General features: G+C 39.2%; 1 protein-coding gene across 1 annotated transcript in view; it reads right to left on the reverse strand.

Moving 5' to 3' along the window:
• The window catches only part of MBOAT1 (membrane bound O-acyltransferase domain containing 1), a 181,742-nt gene extending 160,962 nt beyond the window's left edge, over window positions 1-20,780 (reverse strand). Inside the window, exon 1 of the mRNA XM_053714790.1 lies at window positions 20,615-20,780. Coding sequence (XP_053570765.1) covers window positions 20,615-20,704 — 90 coding nt within the window. The 5' untranslated portion in view covers window positions 20,705-20,780. The remainder of the gene's footprint in view (window positions 1-20,614) is intronic.
• Window positions 20,781-22,265: the final 1,485 nt, after the last annotated feature.

The following is a 22,265-nucleotide window of genomic DNA, read 5'->3' on the forward strand; positions in this document are numbered from 1 at the left end:
TTTTTTCCATTTTTTCCTCATATTATATATTTTTTTTTATAGTTAATTATAAGATATGATGAAAATAATGGTATCTTTAGAAAGTCCACTTAATGGTGAGAAAAACGGTATAGAATATGTGTGGGTACAGTAAATGAGTAAGAGGAGAATTACAGCTAAACACAAACACTGCAGAAATGTAAAAATAGCCTTGGTCCCAAACGGACAGAAAATGGAAAAGTGCTGCGGTCATTAAGGGGTTAAAAAGATTAATTAAAAATTTACCCATTCCCAAGTTTTGCATAACCAACACAGTTATATTAATATACTTTTAACCTCTGTGATTACCTTGTATCTAAGCCTCTGCAGACTGCCCCCTTATTTCAATTCTTTTGACAGACTTGCATTTTAGCCAATCAGTGGTGACTCATAAATAGCTCCACAGGAGTGAGCACAATATTATCTATATGGCACACATGAAATAGCGCTGTCTAGCTGTGAAAAATAGATAAGAGGCGGCCTTCAAGGGCCTAGAAATTAGCATATAAGACTACCTAAGTTTAGCTTTTTAACAAAGAATACCAAGAGAACAAAGCAACTTTGATGATAAAAGTAAATTGGAAAGTTGTTTAAAACTGCATGCCCTATCAGAATCATGAAAGTTTAATTTTGACTAGACTGTCCAATTAAAGGAAAAGTTTACTCTGGCAAACAGCAGATAAGAGTTAATTGCAATTAAAGCTGGTTCATAAACACCCTTTAAAAAGGGTCTCCCATCTGACTGGGCGGTTGATTTCTTATAATGCCTCTTGTTTACATAGCTTAGTGTAGCCATTGCAGCAGTAATGGTATCATATTTACACTAAACGTGTTATAAGCAGGATACCACGATTTTACAAGTTAGAGTATATGCTATTATATATACCATACCATTGGGAAAGGCTACTACTGCTTATCTAGCTCACAGCCTTGAGTTGCAAATAGCTTATGCTATTAAGACTGATAAGGAGAAAAATATGTTTGTACCAGGTGAAAACTTTAGATATATTAAAGGAAGGTGCCAGGAAGGTGGTAGGATTAGAGATGTACTGCCAGAAAAAGGGGAGTAGGCAACCAGTTTACCTCTATTCACCCTGCTTGGTGTTTTACTTTCTTCATCCCTTTTATCGTTTGTTGTTAGCTGGTTAATAGAGAATGCACACAATGCTTGCTATATATTTGTTTCATGAAAATAAATTATACTCAACGGTATATAAAAAGTAAATCTATATCTGTTGAAGTATTATTAACCTGTACATCCTTCTAATGGAGCATGCCATTTTACAAAATTGAACTGTTCTGTTGCACAAACAATGTTAAGGAAACGGAGAACTAAAAAATAACTAATATTTAATGCATACAAAATAGTGATCCCAATCCGTTTCTCTATGTGAATTCTACTAATTACTAAACAATGTATATATATATTTTTAAACAAAATAACCATTATTATTTATTGCTGCTACAAACTGCAGTGCTGTGACTGAATCAGTTCAGCTTATGAGCTGGTGTGTGCCAAGGTACATTCTACCTTCAGCTCATTGGATGAGTAGATAGTGCCACAGCATTTTTACATTTTCTTTTCAATAGGGTGGTTAAGAGGGGAAAAAACTACTTTTCCATGTGGAATGATTTATAAAACTCAGAGGGTATTCTAGGTATCAATATGTGCCTATATGAACTAGTGTGTATTTAAAAAGAAAGTAAATATCAAGCCAATAGATTTACACTTAGTTCAATACTCATTCCCCTAAGAAGACAAATTTACATTTTAAAGCACAGAATGATAGAGAAGAAAAAGGTGAACTCTGACAGTACCAATGCTACACCTGCCTTTAGAATGTGAAGTGTTTTCATACACCTCTCTTTGTAATACTAAGCAAATATGATACATTGGGCAGTAATTTTAAGCTTTATAGCATGAGAAAAGATTAGACTGAATACAAACACTTTTTGCCAATGCTATAAAACAATTAGTATACGTTCACTACATTTAAAGGAATATCATACCAAAAAACATTGTCCATTTTCTAGAACATTTGTAGTTGAATAATAATAATAATAATAGTAATAATAATAATAATAATAATAATAATGTTTTAAGGTGTAAATTGTTCATTCTAGTAGGTAAATCTTTTCTTGTGAAAAAATATTTTGGAATCTATTTGTAATATATTATATCTTTTAATAGTATCGGCTAAAATGCTCCTGTGTCAATTTCCTATTCAGCTTTAAAATATATTCTTTAATCAATTTTAGTGAATATTCAAGTAAGTAGGTCATCGACACAGGCATTCGGCTTCAATTATATAAAAGATACAACATAAAACTTTGGATAATAATCCTGTCTCAGGCACTTAAAGGAACATAAAAGTATTAAAAGAAAATGTTCTAGTGGAGCATTTTATTATTGCACTATTGCTTGTATATAACTATGTGTTTAACCCCTGAATATGTCAGCTTCAGAGCAACAATGCACTACTGGGACCTAGCTGAACAGATCTGGTGAGCCAATGACAAAAGGTATTTGTGTATAACCACAAAAAACAGTTAGCTGCCAGTAATTACACAGCTGGGTCAGTTCAGGGACTGCAGTTCTCTACATTTCCAGAGTGGTACTTTAAATGTGTGTTTAACTTCTATGCAGGAGTTTAATACAAAGACTTGCAGTCAATAACGCTAAAATTACATTCTCTAGCAAATTAGAGCATGTGATGTTTGCAATAAAATTTAAAGTAGTAATAATGTAACTTTATATTTACTCTTCTTTACAGCAATAACCTTATGAAATGCATTTCAATAAGCATTTCATCTAAAAGGGATATAAAACAACTTGACAAGATCTTTCTGTAATAATTTAACATACAAGTAGAATGTGAAAGGTTTCTGATAAAATTAACATTAAAACAATTGCTTTTTGGTAATCAAACTCCCACACCACGTCTTGTTCAAAGGAGCCAAGCCATTGTCATTTTGTTCATAAAACTTGCTTTTTGTTTTTTTACTGATGTATAATTTAACGTTATATTATAAAATCAAACGGCTAGATTCCGAGTTTTTGTCGGTAAGGCTGTGCGGTGCTAACAAGCCTTTTTTTCTCACTTAAGACAACGCTGGTATTACGAGTTTTCTGCAAACCGGCGTTGGCCTCAGAAAAGTGAGCGTTGAGCAAAATTTGCTCCAAATCTCACTGTAATACCAGCGCTGCTTACGGTAGCGGTGAGCTGGCTATACGTGCTCGTGCACGATTTCCCCATAGGAAACAATGGGGCTGAGCTGGCTGAAAAAAAACCTAACACCTGCAAAAAAGCAGCCCCATTGTTTCCTATGGGAAAATACATTTTACGTCTACACCTAACATGAACCCTGAGTCTAAACACTCCTAATCTTACATTTATTAACCCCTAATCTGCCACCCCCAACACCTGCATTACATTTATTAACCCCTAATCTGCTGCTCCAGACATCGCCGACACCTACATTATACTAATGAACCCCTAATCTGCTGCCCCCAACATCGCCGACACCTACATTATATTTATTAACCCCTAATCTGCTCCCCCAACATCGCGGCAACTACATTAAATTTATTAACCCCTAATCTGCCGCCGCCAACGTCGCCGCCACTATACTAAATTTATTAACCCCTAAACCTAAGTCTAACCCTAAACCCCCCCTAACTTAAATCTAATTTAAATACATCTAAATAAAATTTATATTATTAAATAAATTATTCCTATTTAAAACTAAAATACTTAACTATAAAATAAACCCTAAGATAACTACAATATAACTAATAGTTACATTGTAGCCATCTTAGGGTTTATTTTTATTTTACAGGCAACTTTGTATTTATTTTAACTAGGTAGAATAGTTATTAAATAGTTATTAACTATTTAATAACTACCTAGCTAAAATAAGTACAAATTTACCTGTAAAATAAAAATAAACCCTAAGATGGCTACAATGTAACTATTAGTTATATTGTTCAGTACAAGACTGAACAAGAATGTACATAAGTAGCACTCAACAACCTACATTAAAAGAGCTGATTACTTTGGGGCAATGCCCCGCAAAAGGCCCTGGCTGCGAGTTTGCAGGGGGCAGCGTTGCACCAGCAGCTCACAAGAGCTGCTGGTGCAATGCTGAATACGGAGAGCGAATTGCTCTCCGCGTTCAGCTATGTCTGTCGGACCTGATCCGCACTGTCGGATCAGGTCCTAGAGACCTTTGATAAATAGGCCTCTTAAGCTGAAGCTATCATAGCATTGTGCTGATAATTCTTCAGTGTAAATGGCTATGGACATGTTCGTACAATCTGTAATTGGTTAATTGGGATAGCACACCTCTCACTTGCAGCCTGTCACTAACTACATGTATAATTATCTTGTTAGTCCACAAAGAATAATAACAAAAGGACTTAAAGGGCCAGTTAACTCCAAAAAAAATTACTGTTTAAAAAGGTAATCCCTTTATTACCCATTCCCCAGTTTTGCACAGCCAACTTGGTTATATTAATATACTTTTTACCTCTTTGATTACCTTGTATCTAAGCCTCTTTTGACAGCCCCCTGATCACATGGTTAATATATTATGTATTTATTTATTTATTTATTTATTTATCTATCTATTCACTTGCATTTTAGCCAATTAGTGCAGTGTCAGCCACAACTCCACGGGAGAGAGGAGAATGTTATCTATAAGGCCCTCATGGATTAGCAATCCCCTGTTGTAAAAAGCTAATAAAAGAGCATGTGATAAGTTGCTGTCTGTAGTGGCTTAGAGACCGGCAGAAATTTAGAGGTTTAAATGTTATAAAGTATATTAATATAACAATGAAGATTTATTAGCAAAGCTAGGGAATGGATAGTAAAGGAGTTATCTATTTTTTTAAACAATAAAATTGTTGGTGTTGACTGTCCCTTTAACTATAAAGTATTATCCACAGGATCCTATCATAATGTCAGCCAGTATGTTGATATTACAACAGTAACAAAATTATTGAGACTGTACCAGCAAAGTAACATTTTGAAGTCATTTTGTAGAATGTTACTGTTTTCATGAAGATCTTCTTCCAATAGGAGTCTTGCTCAATCTTAAATTACAGTCACCACTCAAAAATAACCCTGCTCCCTGTATCTCCTTATTCTGACAGTTCTTTGTTTTACTCAATGGTTTCAAAAATGTGCTACACAATGGATAGAATAAATATATATAGTACTACATAGGGTTCACTTCACCATTCACAAATAACTAGGGGTGCTTGAGTAAAATTAATATCTCTCCAAACTGCAAACAAATCCACTGAATCAGCACTCTCCTATAAGTATTTATTGTGATGTTTCGGGGACACAATGTTCCCCTTCTTCAGTCCAAGGAAGAGGAAAATGATAGCAAAAAATATAGGAGCACCGAATATACAATAGGTAAAATTAATTTATTGGATATACATTAAAACAGGATCAAGTGATCCTCAGGGTAAAACTGAGTAAAAGTAAATCACAGGCTGACATGTTTCGGCATAACACCGTACTTCAAGCCATATGTAAAATGTTTTACACAGAGTCTAATTAAAACCATTCTCCTACACTCCCATTGATCTAGAGGTACACACCTTCTATTGAAAAGACCAATCGGATAACTTATTTACGGCTAGATTACGAGTTGTGCGTTAGGGTAAAAAAGCAGCGTTAAGAGGTCCTAATGCTGTTTTTTTACGCCCACTGGTATTACGAGTCTTGCAGGTTTAGGGTCACTGCACACTTTTTTGGCATTACCGCTAAACGACACGTAAACTTTGTAAAGTATTTTTTCTATGGGACTTCCATAGCGCCGGTATTACGAGTCTGTCCTGGGAGGCCAAAAAGTGAGCGGTACACCCTCTCATGTCAAGAGTCCTAATGCATTAAAAAGTCAGTAGTTAAGAGTTTTATGGTACAACGCCGTAACATAAAACTAATAACTAAAGTGCTAAAAAGTACACTCACACCCATAAACAACCTATTAACCCCTAAACCGAGGTCCTCCCGCATCGCAAATACTAAAATAAAAATTTTAACCCCTAATCTGCCGCTCCGGACACCGCCGCCACCTACATTATATTTATGAACCCCTACTCTGCTGCCCCCAACATCGCCGACACCTACATTATATTTATTAACCCCTAATCTGCCGTCCCCAATGTCGCCGCCACTATAAACATATTAACCCCTAAACCGCCGCACTCCCGCCTTGCAAACATTAATTAAATATTATTAACCCCTAATCTGCCGCCCCCAACGTCGCCGCCACTATATTAAAGTTATTAACCCCTAAACCTAACACCCACTAACTTAAATATAATTTAAATAAATCTAAATAAATATTTCTATCATTAACTAAATTATTCCTATTTAAAACTAAATACTTACCTGTAAAATAAACCCTAAGCTAGCTACAATATAACTAATAGTTACATTGTAGCTAGCTTAGGATTTATTTTAATTTTACAGGCAAGTTTGTATTTATTTTAACTAGGTTCAATAGTTATTAAAAATTTAATAGCTACCTAGCTAAAATAAATACCTGTAAAATTATTAAACCTAACCTAAGTTACACTAACACGTAGCACTACACTATAATTAAATAAATTAACTAAATTAAATTAGCTAAGGTACAAAAAAAACCACACTAAATTACAGAAAATAAAAAAATAACAGAAATTTAAACTAATTACACCTAATCTAATAGCCCTATTAAAATAAAAAAGCCCCCCCTAGCCTAAACTAAACTGCCAATAGCCCTTAAAAGGGCCTTTTGCAAGGCATTGCCCCAAAGTAATCAGCTCCTTTACCTGTAAAAAAAAATACAAACAACCCCCCCAACAGTAAAACCCACCACCCACACAGCCAAACCCCCAAATAAAATAATATCTAAAAAAAACTAAGCTCCCCTTAAAAGGGCAGTTAGCTGTTTTGCCGCCCAAACCCTAATCTAAAAATAAAACCCACCCAATACACCCTTAAAAAAACACTCACCCCCTGAAGATCGACTTACCGGGAGACGTCTTCATCCATGCCGGGCGAAGTGGTCCTCCAGACGGGCAGAAGTCTTCATCCAAGCTGGGCAGAAGTGGTCCTCCACATGGGCAGAAGTCTTCATCCAGACAGCATCTTCTATCTTCATCCAAGCCGGGCAGAAGTGGTCCTCCAGACGGGCAGAGGTCTTCATTCAGACGGCATCTTCTATCTTCATCCATCCGGCGCGGAGCGGGTCCATCATCTTCAAGACATCTGACGTGGAGCATCCTCTTCTGGCAACGACTAAAACAGAATGAAGGTACCTTTAAGTGACGTCATCCAAGATGGCGTCCCTTAGATTCCGATTGGCTGATAGAATTCTATCAGCCAATCGGAATTAAGGTAGAAAAAAATCCTATTGGCTGATCCAATCAGCGAATAGGATTGAAGTTCAATAGAATGCAAACTCAATCCTATTGGCTGATTGCATCATCCAATAGGATTTTTTCTACCTTAATTTCGATTGGCTGATAGAATTCTATCAGCCAATCGTAATCTAAGGGACGCCATCTTGGATGATGTCCCTTAAAAGGTACCTTAATTCGGTTTTAGTCGTCACCAGAAGAGGATGCTCTGCGCCGGATGTCTTGAAGATGGACCCGCTCCGCACCGGATGGATGAAGATAGAAGATGCCGTCTGGATGAAGACTTCTGCCCGTCTGGAGGACCACTTCTGCCCGGCTTGGATGAAGACTTCTGCTCGTCTGGAGGACCACTTCTGCCCGGCTTGGATGAAGACGTCTCCCAAGTCTTCGATCTTCAGGGGGTTAGTGTTAGGTTTTTTAAGGGTGTATTGGGTGGGTTTTATTTTTTAGATTAGGGTTTGGGCAGCAATACAGCTAACTGCCCTTTTAAGGGCAATGCCCATCCAAATGCCCTTTTCAGGGCAATGGGGAGCTTAGGTTTTTTTTTTAGATAGTATTTTATTTGGGGGATTGGTTGTGTGGGTGGTGGGTTTTACTGTTGGGGGGGTTGTTTGTATTTTTTTTTACAGGTAAAAGAGCTGATTACTTTGGAGGAATGCCCCGCAAAAGGCCCTTTTAAGGGCTATTGGTAGCTTAGTTTAGGCTAGGGCTATTAGATTAGGTGTAATTAGTTTATATTTCTGTAATTTGTTTATTATTTTCTGTAATTTAGTGTTTGTTTTTGTACTTTAGCTAATTTAATTTAGGTAATTGTATTTAATTTAGTTAATTTATTTAATTATAGTGTAGTGTTAGGTGTAATTGTAACTTAGGTTAGGTTTTATTTTACAGGTAAATTTGTATTTATTGTAGCTAGGTAGTTACTAAATAGTTAATAACTATTTAATAACTATTGTACCTAGTTAAAATAAATACAAACTTGCCTGTAAAATAAAAATAAATCCTAAGCTAGCTACAATGTAACTATTAGTTATATTGTAGCTAGCTTAGGGTTTATTTTATAGGTAAGTATTTAGTTTTAAATAGGAATAATTTAGTTAATGATAGGAATATTTATTTAGATTTATTTAAATTATATTTAAGTTAGTGGGTGTTAGGTTTAGGGTTAATAACTTTAATATAGTGGCGGTGACATTGGGGCGGCTGATTAAGGGTTAATAAGTGTAGGTAGGTGGCGGCAACATTGGGGGCGGCAGATTAGTGGTTAATAAATATAATGTAGGTGGCGGCGATGTTGGGGGCAGCAGATTAGGGGTTCATAAGTATAATGTAGGTGGCGGCGGTGTCCGGAGCGGCAGATTAGGGGTTAATAATTAGAATATAGGTGGCGCAATGTCGGGGGCGGCAGATTAGGGGTTAATAAGTGTAAGAATAGGGGTGTTTAGACTGGGGGTTCATGTTAGGGTGTTAGGTGTAAACATAACTTATTTCCCCAAAATTTTGCTCAACGCTCACTTCTTGTCTTTTAACAATGGTTTCTGAAAACTCGTAATACCAGCGCTGCAGGTAAGTGAGCGGTGAGAAAAAACTGCTCGTTAGCACCGCATAGCCTCTAACGCAAAACTTGTAATCTAGGCGTTTGTTTGCAGTCCCTCCCTAACTACACTAATCATTTCTAATGCAGGGATAAACATAGTGTAACAAACTTGCTGTGTGTTAATGCACTAGCTAATCTCAGGGAAGGTAAAGCATGTTGCTTAATAGCGACCGTAATAATACTTGATCTATGGACCCCACTCTGCTTTTTATAGCGTGTGTATGTATATACATACATACACACACACACACATACACTGCAAAATCAAGTTAAAGGGATACCTTGAGATCCTATACTATAAAAGGCCAAGTGTGTTTGTCCGAAGCTGTCATGCGCAGTAGAGACAGCACGCGGACAAACACACTGGCCTAAGTCCCTACCTGTTCTGCCGACTGCGCCGAGCAGAAGTGGGCGTGGCCGATCGTGAAGGGGGCGGGGCCTAACGCGAAAGCCCGTGAAAGGGGCGGAGCCTAGCGTGAAGGCCCGTGAAGGGCCGTGGAGAGAGCTCAAGAGAGGGTGGAGGGATGTGGGGAGAGGGGGGGAGATGTGCAGTGAGGGGGGAGATGTGGAGAGATGTGGGAGATGTGGAGTGAGGGGGGAGATGTGGAGAGAGGGGTGAGATGTGGAGAGAGGGGAGAGATGTGGGGAGATGTGGAGAGAGGGGGGAGATGTGGAGAGATGTGGGGAGAGGGGGGAGATGTGGAGTGAGGGGGGAGATGTGGAGAGAGGGGGGAGATGTGGGGAGAGGGGGGAGATGTGGAGTGAGGGGGGAGATGTGGAGTGAGGGGGGAGATGTGGAGTGAGGGGGGAGATGTGGAGAGAGGGGGGAGATGTGGAGAGGGGGGGAGATGTGGAGAGAGGGGGGAGATGTGGATAGAGGGGAGCGATGTGGGGATATGTGGAGAGAGGGGGGAGATGGGGAGAGATGTGGGGAGAGGGGGAAGGTGGGGAGAGAGAGAGGGGAGAGAGAGATGGGAAAGAGAGAGGGAGAGAGAGAGACAGAGAGAGAGGGGGGAGAGGGAGAGAGAAAGAGAGGAGAGAGAGAGAGAGAGAGAGGGGGGGAGAGGGAGAGAGAGAGGGGGGGAGGGGAGAGAGAGGAGAGACACAGAGAGAGGGGAGAGAGAGAGAGGGGGGGAGAGAGATAGAGGGGCAAGAGAGAGAGAGAGGAGAGACAGAGGGGGAGAGAGAGAGAGAGAGAGAGAGGGGGGGGGAGAAAGAGAGAGAGGGGAGAGAGAGAGGGGGAGAGAGAGAGAGGGGAGAGAGAGGGGGAGAGAGAGAGAGAGAGAGAGAGAGAGAGAGGGGAGGGAGAGAGGGGAGAGAGAGAGAGGGGGGAGAGAGAGAGGGGGGAGAGAGAGAGAGAGAGGGGGGAGAGAGAGAGAGATAGAGGGGAGAGAGAGAGGGGAGAGAGAAAGAGAGAGGCGAGAGAGAGAGGAGGCGAGAGAGAGATAGAGGGGAGAGAGAGAGAGAGAGGGGTGAGATAGAGAGGGGGGAGAGAGAGAGGGGAGAGAGAGAGAAAGGGGGGAGAGAGAGAAAGAGAGAGAGGGGGGAGAGAGAGAGGGGAGCGAGAGAGAGAGGGGGAGATGGAGAGAGAAAGGGGGAGAGAGTGCAAAAGAGAGGGGGAGAGAGAAAGCAAAAGAGAGTGGGAGGGAGAGAACGCCAGGGGTGGGACCACTGTAATGCAAAAAATGGCCCGTGTGAACGGGCTTTAGGACTAGTTTGTATATAAAATGTTTATTTCTGCATACTTTGCAATATATGTTATAATTTATTGTGCCCCCTTTTCATGTAACCTAGCGTTCAAAATTGAGCAATTTATAATACTCAGAACTTGATTTTCTTCTATTGACTTAAATTAGGAGGGAACAGGACACAAAAAAGTAGGCAGTTCCATGCCGTCCTAAAGGCATTTAAGCCCAGCGCTTTTAGCACAGCATGGAACGCCCAAACGGTATCTAGGAGTTAATATGTGAACTGAGAATGTGTAAGACTGTAACATTGGGGGAAAAAAAGTGTTGCATACAGACATGAAATGCCACTGTACTGAATTGAAAAGTATTTTCTTCTTGGGTGGAATACCAGGTGTCAAATAATTCATAAGCAAAGTATAGGGATCTTTTTGTGCCACAAATTCATTTGAAAACTGTTAGATAAATGGGCTATGAAAAGGTTTTCAAAACTTTTGGAATGGGTTTGAACTTAAAAACTTGTGCAATCTACATTTATTTAAAATATTGTTTGTAATTAAAGTTATCACTATTGGCTGTGACTACTTTCATTGTGTACGCAACCCACTGAGCATATGGCAGAAGATTGCATGCATGAACACTTTCTTTAAAGGGACAGTAAACACCAAAAATGTTATTATTTAAAAAGATAGATAATCCCTTAATTTACCATTCCCCAGTTTTGCATAACCAACACTGTTATATTAATGTACTTTTTACCTCTGTGATTACCTTGTATCTAAGCCTCTGCAGACTGCCTCTTTATCTCAGATCTTTTAGCAGACTTGCATATAAGGCAATTAGTGCTGACTCTTAAATAACTCCACAGGCATGAGCACAATGTTATCTATATGTCACACTATAGTTAATCTATATGTGAACTAACGCCCTCTAGTCGTGAAAAACTGTCAAATGCATTCAGGTAAGAGGCGGCCTTCAAGGGCTTAGAAATTAGCATATGCATTTAGCTTTCAACTAAGGTTTAGCTTTCAACTAAGGTTTAGCTTTCAACTAAGAATACCAAGAAACAAAGCAAATTTGATGATAAAAGTTAATTGTAAGGTTAAGGAATTACATGCCCTATCTGAATCATGAATGATTAATTTGGCCTTTACTTAATTGGGTAGCCCAGCATTAGACGTTTAAATTATCAGTGAATACATAAAATAGTTTAAATTGTTAAAAGGTTATTAAAGATAATATGTTCTACACTTAAGTAAAAAAAAAAAAAAAAATCAAAGCAAGCAAATACGCAAGAAAAAAAAAAAGGCAAGCTTCCAACCCCTTCCCCACATATTTTTTCACATTCTAAAATGCATAGCTTTTGAGATAGCCACTTAGATGTTTATGTGAAATTCTGGCAGCATTGAAAGTATATTTGGATTTATTTTCTAAATAAATCCACAAGTTTCCAAAAACATTCATGATTCAGTTTAAAAAAGTGTCAAACTGGACTTCCGGTGGGCGGGATTACTGGATGGAAGCAAATGCAGGGAGCTCTGCATGTTTAAGCTACAAATACCGCTTATTTACCACTTTACATCGCCATCCAGCCCCCCATGTTACGTGTCTTGCTAGGAGACTCTGCAACGGTCATCGCTAGCCGACTTTTTGAAAGGGAAGGGCATTACACCTGCTCTAGCCCCCGGGAGCAATTTATGAAACCCTTGTGGTCCGCCATGTTGGCGCATCAGCTCAGCTAAGTCGAGCAATACTACAACTGATTACTTGGCAGATATGGATTTCCTGCCCGCCAACTCTGGAATAATGGAGTCGGAGTGTAACCCTGCTGCGCAGATAATAGCAGTCTTTATGCCAGCATTTAATCGCCTGATCCACAGCTATGGGAAACTGCATGAAGCTGTTCATATCGCTGGGAAACACGATCCTACACTAAAGTTTAAGGAGAACCTGCAAATCGGCTCTACAGTCCGAAACCTGCAAAATGTACTGCCCACTCACCCGCACGGGTCCGCTCTGCTTGCCGATCCCATTGTCCGTGATTGTGGCCCGGTTTGTCATGCGGAGGAGGGGTCACCCCCTGGGCGCTTACCATTTGAGAAACCCTGCGGCCCTGCGGGACTCGCTATGGACTGCCCTCTGAGCACTCTTTTAGCTACCTCGGCTCCCGCCCTATGCGTGTTGAGACAGGACATTGGGACACCACTTTTGCCTGACCTGCTGCAGCACCCTCCCTCTTTACCGGATGCCAAGACAGCCTCAAAGATTACCTGCTGTCCTGCCAGCATACCGATGCCCATAGCTGCCTCTACAGAGCAGAGCCGTACTGACACACTGCTACAGCATGAGACAGATATGAGGGGCTCCTGCAGAAACTGTCTCTCACAAAAGCGCTATATTCATCTGAGAAACAGTTATATACCTCTAACCCGGGTTGGAATCGGGTGAACTGTTTATTTAATCTTAGCCACCCGCGGTCCTTTTAGACTACTGCCTGCAGATCATAGCAACCTTTTTATGAAAACTGGTAACTACAGGCAATAAGACTGAGTGGCTTAGGGATATCTCAGACAATTAACAACTACCTGTTGCCAAAAATATTTGTCTACTTTTGAACTGAATTCTGCATTTGACTATACGACACCTGGCAATTTTGATTAACCGTATATATTTGCTTAACTCTATCTAGTATATAGTTTTGTTAGACAGCATATACTTCATCTTGTTATAAACTTGGTTATGTTGTGCGCTGTGGTTGCATATATGTATTGTTTTGGCGCTACTATTTTTATTGCTTTTATTTCTGTTTACTTCCCAGCGACCTATCTACATCAGGTGGTAGGGGTCTTGTAGATGTGCGTGAGTACAATGCTATACTCATCACAGGCAGGATTTCCTGATCAAAATATATCTCTGCAGACTGGTGGTTTCCCTTTTAGTATCTGTAGATTATAATAGTCTGTCAGCCAACCGATGGCAACAAATGGGAGGGAGAATCTCACATAACTTCAAAATGCTACTTTTCTCCCTCTGATGCTCAGACTCTCTTAGAAATTAGCAGCTACTGGTTAACTCACATATGGCCTGGTTATCCCTAATAAAGTAGTCTCCTATCCTACTCCCAACTATTTTCTAGCAAATAAAAGTTTTTACAAGTGCTCATTTTAATCAACTCTTATAGGCTATTTCATGCTACATAGATTGGGCTCTCACATGTCATACATAGCTGTTCCTCCTTAACCAACTACCAGACCACTGTTTATTAAAAGCAAACTATTGGGCAGTATAACCTACTATTAGATTCAGATATACCCCTACAATAGCACTCATATCAACTCATAGGATCAATAGTCTTATTAATTTAAAGGCATAAGGTTGCTTTCCCGGCAACACCAGGTAGCTTATATGCGGACCCCCCTCATATACGCATAATGGGGATGGCGTACCCCTGAATTCTCTGTGTCATCTGCGAAGATGTTTAATTTTCTTAGTATTCTGTTAATTTTTGTTTTGCTAGTACTTATTCTCCTGTAGTAAGAGTAACTATCTTTAAGTGTCTAATGTAAGTAATATTTTGTTATGTCATGTACTCTGACACCCAATGTATTAGAAGATACTTCCGCCACAATATAACTTGGCTTACATATATATACTCAATACTTATATAGATCCCATCTTACCCCCCTTTGAACCGCGTTTATTAATACCAATCCTCACTTATAAATAACTATATTATATCAGGTCTTATCCCACAAGAACTAGCCCATCTCTACAAAATGTTTATGTATGAGGCCTGCAAGCACTCTCAGGATTGTACCTTAACCTAATACTCACACAGTATTGCAATTCACGATGAACCTAAAACTCTAAATAAGTGGAGGTTTTCCACATTGGTTTCAAAGGGGGACATATATATATATACTTTCCGTGATAGAAGGTACTAGTTTACTTTATTTTAGTTTATTATTGTTTAGTTGTGCTAGGTTAGTGCTTAGTTGGGTTTTATTTAGTTTAGTTTAGTTCTGATGATATTATAAAATTTAGGGACATGGGTGCAACATAAGAAAATGCCTGAATAAGTTATATGTACCTCTAAATGCATAAGTGCCTTTCATCTTTCTCAAAAATACGCGAATACTGTATATCGATGCTTATAATGTAGCATTTAACCTAGAACTCTGATTGTAACTTGTTCTCTGTAATCTTACTCTGAGTGCATATGAATATGTTGTCTTGCTCCTATGTCTCTTCAATAAAAAGAATTTAAAAAAAAAAAAAAAAAAAAAAAAAAAAGTGTCAAACTTTCTATGGCCCCTATTTAACAAAGGTCTTGCGGACCTGATCCGACTGTGCGGATCAGGTCTGCAAGACCTCGCTGAATGCGGAGAGCAATACGCTCTCCGTATTCAGCATTGCACCAGCAGCTCACAAGAGCTGCTGGTGCAACGCCGTCCCCTGCAGACTCGCGGCCAATCGGCCGCCAGCAGGGAGGTGTCAATCAACCTGATCGTACTTGATCGGGTTGAATTGTGGCGATTCCTGTCCGCCTGCTCTGAGCAGGTGGACAGGGTTATGGAGCAGCGGTCTTTGTGACCGCAGCTTCATAAGTGCTGTTTCTGGCGAGTCTGAAAACTCGCCAGAAACACGGGCCGTTAAGCTCCTTTCGGAGCTTGATAGATAGGCCCCTATAAACCCGTAATCCTATTTCAAATACGAGATGCGATTATTCTAGGGGCTCCATTTATTAAGTAGCATATGCTGAAACGGAAGTTAAGAAGCAGCGGTCATAAGACCGCTGCTTCTTAACCTGTCTGCCACCTTTTAGGTAATTCCTTAATCTTCTATTGGCTGATCCAATCAGCTAATAGGATTGAGCTCACATTCTATTGGCTATTCCAATCAGCCAATAGAATGCAAGCTCAATCCTATTGGCTGATTGCAACAGCCAATAGGATTTTTTCCCCTTTAATTCCTATTGGCTGATAGAATTCATCTTGGATGACGTCATTTAAAGGGAAACTTCATTCTTCAGCAACCATCATAAGAGGATGCTCCGAGCCGGATGTCTTGTAGATGGACCCGCTCTGCGCCGGATGGATGAAGATAGAAGATGCCGTCTGGATGAAGACTTCTGCCGGCTTCGAGCAGGACTTCTGTCTGCTTGGATGAAGACTTCTGCCGGCTTTAGATAGGGTTTTATTTGGGGGGTTTGGTTGTGTGGGTGGTGGGTTTTACTGTTGGGGGGTTGTTTGTATTTTTTTTTTACAGGTAAAAGAGCTGATTTCTTTGGGGCAATGCCCCACAAAAGGCCCTTTTAAGGGCCATTGGCAGTTTAGTGTAGGCTAGGGTTTTTTTTATTTTGGGGGGCTTTTTTATTTTGATAGGGCTATTAGATTAGGAGTAATTCGTTTTTATTTTTGATCATTTCTTTTTTTTATTTTGTGAAATTTTGTGTTTTTTTTTGTAATTTAGATAATTGTATTTTGTTAATTTAATTTATTTAATTTTATTGTAATGTTAGGTGTTAGTGTAACTCAGGTTATGTTTTATTTTACAGGTAAATTTGTATTTATTTTAACTAGGTGGCTACTAAATAGTTAATAACTATTTACTAACTAGTCTACCTAGTTAAAATAAATACAAACTTAGCTGTGAAATAAAAATAAAACCTAAGATAGTTACAATGTAACTATTAGTTATATTGTAGCTAGCTTAGGGTTTATTTTACAGGTAAGTTTGTATTTAGTTTTAAATAGGAATTCATTTAGGTAATAATAGTAGGTTTTATTTAGATTTATTTTAATTATATTTAAGTTAGGGGGTGTTAGGGTTAGGTTTAGGGGTTAATAGGTTTATTATAGCGGCGGAGTGGGCGGACGGCAGATTAGGGTTTAATTATATTTAAATAGTGTTTTTGATGCGGGAGGGTGGCGGTTTAGGGGTTAATAATTTATTATAGTGGTGACAATGTCGTGGAGTGGTGGAATAGGGGTTAATACATTTTTTAAGTGGCAGCGATGTCCAGAGCGGCAGATTAGGGGTTAATAATTTAATTTTAGTGTTTGCGATGCGGGAGGGCCTCGGTTTAGGGGTTAATAGGTAGTTTATGGGTGTTTAGAGCACTTTTTAACACTTTAGTTATGAAGTTTATGGTACAGCTTTGTAACGTAAAACTCATAACTACTGACTTTAGATGGCGGTACGGATCTTGTCATTTTAGGCTATAACGCTCACTTTTCGGCCTTACAACAAAACTTGTAATACCGGCTCTATGAAAGTCCCATTAACTATGCTTTTTTACTCATAACGCCAAACTCGTAATCTGGCTGAGTGTTTTTTTTGTTTGTTTTTTAAATGTATAAAATGTATATATATATATATATATATATATATATATATATATATATATATATATATATATATATATATATATATATATATATATATATATATATATATATATATATACACATATACACACACACACTATCTATAGGCATGGGGTATCGCAAGTCTAGCCCACCAGCATATTACTATATTTACCTGTGTGTGTACTTGTCTGTAACCCATTGTGGAAAAGTTCAGTGTTGTCACTCAGAGACACACAAAACAAAACAGCACTTTTCCATAATGGGTTACAGACAAGTAAAGTTTATATTAATATCAAGACGGGCAGCAAAGCACACACTTATTTAAAAAAAATAAAAAAAAATCACCCCAGCAGCACACACTTACTTTAAATTACTGCACTGCAGACTAGTCACTTTCTGGCTCTGCTCCTCATGTGCATGAAGTGGCGGGCTCAGTGTGAGGAGGAGTCTCTCTAAATAATGCTGCCTTCTCATGCAGCACCCATTCTCTCAACCTCTCCTCTTCCCACTCTCGCTGGTGAGAGGGAGACGCTGCGCCTGACGTCACTCACCTAAATGTTTCTGCACACAATGCCAGTGCAAGGTATCTTATTGCGCTATCAATGGAAGATATCACTATAAGGAGCAATGGATGGAACAGCCGCCTTAACTCTGCTAACTTGTAAGCCACAGTGAGTAGCAACACTGGCCCTTTTCAGTGTGGCAGCTTGATTGGCAATGGCACTATATATATGTATATAGGCATTGCCAATCAAGCTGCAGTGCTCACCAGGGCCAGTGTTGCTACTCACTGTGGCTTACAAGTTAGCAAAGTTAATGCAGTTTTTCCATTGCTCCTCTGGCTAAGAGCTGTGGCTGCTTGAGTCTGGCCATCCCAGATAGCGCTGACTCACAGGGGATACGTAGGGCCCAGGGCCGCTTCCAAAACTTTGCACAGTTAGCAGTGCACAATATTCCACCTTACTGACCTGATTAAAAAAAAATGTAACTTCAAATGTCATGGGTCTATTTAGAAGCGAAGGCATGGAACTGCAGCTCCAATAGCCTCTACGCTAATCTGGCCGGTAGCGCCCCCCCAGACTGGCGGACTTCCCAGGGCCGGTTGCAGCTGCGATCGTTTTGACACTGGAAGTTCCGCCCCTGATGAAAGCGATATTACTGCTCCACTGTGTAATATGGTATTACAACTTTTCAGCAATGCGAATGGAACCTTGCATTCGCATTGTTGGGAAGCATTGCGCTCACAAAAGCACACTTCCATAGGCTCCTATGCCATCATACATGACATCAGAACATCGTGCAGCAAAGGGGTTAAGTAGTGCAGCGATTGCAGCAAATTTATATACAGGTATATATACTGTATGTATATGATTATTAGCATATACCTATATATTTACTGGGGAACACGCAGTTCCCATTGACCACAATGTAAAGGCACTTTTCAGTGCCGTTTTTTTTCTAACATTCCACACCCACTAACTTCCCCCCTAAAATACTGCCTAGTGCAGTCATTTTATTAAAAAATAAAGATGCTGCTATCTTTATTTTTTAATAAAATGCAATAGGCTGTTTTGGGGGGCATTTGGGGTATATTTATAAAAATTAACCAAAGATCTAATCTGTGGTTCATTTTATAAGCGCTATTTGGTACCGCAAGCTCACTGTAGCAATAACCAGCTTCTTGTAATGGTTGGTTAATTATCGCGTGCCCGCAGACTGGCAAATTTGCCCGTTTGCGGGTACTCAATAATTTAGGGCTCCACTTGTAATCTAGCTCTTAATAAGAAGAGCTCATAAAGAATGCTTTGTAATCCTCTTCAACATTAAAAATTGTCAAAAAAGAAATGTATAAGTGGGAGTCAATGCCTCTGAGGAAAATGATTCAACACAAAAGTTACTGTTACTGTTGGTCATGTAAAGGTTACAGAAATGTTGAACTGGAAGAAAAGGGGGAACTGCAGCACTTTGTCTATAACAGCGTGTATTATTTAGATAACATCTGCTTTTTCTTTCTGTACAATCTAAACATTCAGACTGTTAACAAAATGTCATTGCTCTGAATGCTGAGATTTGTACAGCAGTAAAATGCAGGTGGTGTGGCAAGAGGTTCTGCTTTCTGTTACTTCCTTTGGTAAGGCCTCTTTTTTCAGGCAATCAGATAGTGCAAGTATGTAACAGGTACACACTGGTAGAGACAAGGGAATAGAACAATCTTATGCTATATAATAATTAATACATTAAGACAAAGAAAATGCAATTAGTTTGGATTTGTTCATTTAATTAACAATAATTTATTAGAAGGGCAAGCTGACAATAGAGCTCCAGAGCTGGACATGACTAAGAGGGTCAAACTCATATGCAGGAGCTGCAATTATCTGAGTGTTTGAACCCTATGTAGGTATAAACACATTATTAAGAGCCACAAATACAAAATATTATATTCTAACGGATAACAGGGCCATTATAGTAAAAAAAAATTACATGCACTTATTAGAGCAAGTAATTTTATCACCATCAAACCTGCAAACGTAGTGTTTCTTATTGAGTCAACTGCAGTTTCCTCTTGGGACCAGCAATTCTTTGAGGCTCCTGTGTGATGCTTTATCTATGTGTTTAACCCATTTGCAGGGGTTAAATACATAGATTTGCAACAGTGCTAGAATTACACGCTCTAATGAATGAGGATATGTCATTCTTTTCACTATAATAGCCCTTTAAAGAATTATATTTTTGCATTATAATGTCCCTTTAAAATACATGTGCATGATGTTTATATATATATTTTTTATAGTGCATAATTGTTTCCAAATTTGATACAAGTAAACCACTGAATGTATCTGTGACCTACAGGGTCTTAATAATAAATATGCATTGGAAGACATTTACTTTAGTTAATTAGTACCACATTAAAAGCCTGATGATAACTAAAAAATGTTCAGCAAAATAATACTGACAACTATAAAATGTATCATGCATTGACTAAAAATGAAAGATATTTCACTATTTAAATGTTTTAACATACTGTAAGCAACACCTGGTGGAACATAAAGGATATAAGGATCGATATACATTAACATATTATGAATAGCTAAATTCCATTTATACACATTGCTCTAACATAATGTACCCAGTTGCTATACATTGCAAAGCTCTAACAATAGTATGTAGTGAATAAACAGGCTTTCCCACAGCACTAACTACTGTACACAAAAAAGTTCATTTAACCCTTGCAGTGAAGATAGTTCAGATATATTGCTGGTAACATTTAGCATGTATATTATTAGTCAGCAATATAGAGTAAAATATTAGTGCTTCCAAAAATAAACAAAGTTTTTAACATTTGAAAGCACTGAGCTGCTGCAGAAAAAAGTTATGGTGTCATCATTAACCCATCTAGTGCCGGTGAGGAAAAAACACACATTGCAAACCACTCAAGCTTCTAAACGGTTAAAGTGATATGTGGGCACTGGGAATAGTTCATCTCCGTGCACCCAAACAACACATTATTGTTCTTCATTACCTGGTCCAGAGAGATATGTAGCAGCTCGCTAATCGGATGAAGCAAAGTAGAGCCGGTTGTACGGTAAGGAACGTTACCAGGAGATGCCATCCTTGTGCATATTTATGACGTATGACACACTCAGTACACAGTGCTACACATGGAGCTTCACACACAGCCAGGAAACCAAACACAACGTATCTGTGGCAGCAGGCAGTCACGCCTTCTCCACAGTACAGCCAATCATAAGTGCCCAAAACAATTTTGGGTGCGGTGCCACACACCCTCCTTACTGAGACCTGCATAGTGCTGCTAACAGTGGCTAGGAGGAGGGGGCAGCTTGATAATGCACTGTTGTTAAAATGCGGGATCTGAATACCTCGCTACAGACAATAAAGTATTTTATTCCAAAAGATGCCTTGTTTTTCTAAGGGGCTCCCTCCTCTTCTTTTTTGCTATATAGACAGACCAGTTTTTCAGCTCATCTGGTTTAGTGTATTGGAAGAGGGAGTGTCAGAGTAAGAAATGTGGTCTGACAGCATGATTTCTGTACAGGAAAATACCTGACCACTAAAATAATCCAGTTTCCTAGTGCTTCGTGGTTTATAGTAGAAATAAAAAAAAATAATAAAAATTAAAGGCAAGTATGATTGTCTGTGTGTATTAAGTCCATTCTTTAGAAAATAATTTTATTGCAATACTCTTTACATATTTAATATAATATGGTTTGAAACAGTCTGTCATATTACTGCAGTGAGCTTCTATAGTTAATTTAGTGTAAAACTGAAGAAAGTTTGGATATATTGCTGGTAACATTTAGCATGTATATTAGTCAGCAATTAGTAAAGTGTACTGACTGTATAGAAATGGAACAGCTTAAAGGGCCAGTGTACACAGCAATCACAAGTCTATGTTCCTAAAGTAAATACAGTGACTAAAAAAACAGACATATATACTTAAACTTGCTAACAATACATTTAGTACATTTTAGCTTTTTATTCCTGCTCCTGTGATTATTCTCCATGGTGCTCTCACTCCTCCAGGAAAGGCTTGAGCTGTGCTTGAGTCTAGCACACCCACCCTCCAATCATAGGCCATATGTAAATTCCTATGTGTATGTAACATTAGAAATGTAACTGCACAAACCCTCTCTGTAATTCCTACTAAACAGTGAAAATAAATCACCTTAAAAAATTCCTATCTATAATAAACATCTGAACGTTGACTGCAGACATTTGGGGCATATTTATCAAGCTCCGAATGGAACTTGATGCCCCGTGTTTCTGGCGAGCCTGCAGGCTCGCCAGAAACAGCAGTTATGAAGCAGCGGTCACAAAGGCCGCTGCTCCATAACCTGTCCGTCTACTCTGAGCAGGCGGACAGACATCGCCGGAAATCAGCCCGATCGAGTATGATCGGGTTGATTGACACCCCCTGCTGGCGGCCTATTGGCCGAGAGTCTGCAGGGGGCGGCGTTGCACCAGCAGCTCTTGTGAGCTGCTGGTGCAATGCTGAATACGGCGAGCATATTGCTCGGGGTATTCAGCGAGGTCTGTCGGACCTGATCCGCACTGTCAGATCAGGTCGGACAGACCTTGATAAATAGGGGCCATTGTCTCTGTAGGATTGATAAGACTGGGACACTTCAGCTAAGCATATCAGGACTATGTAC

Source organism: Bombina bombina, chromosome 5 (assembly GCF_027579735.1).
Source record: "Bombina bombina isolate aBomBom1 chromosome 5, aBomBom1.pri, whole genome shotgun sequence".
NCBI lineage: Eukaryota > Metazoa > Chordata > Amphibia > Anura > Bombinatoridae > Bombina > Bombina bombina.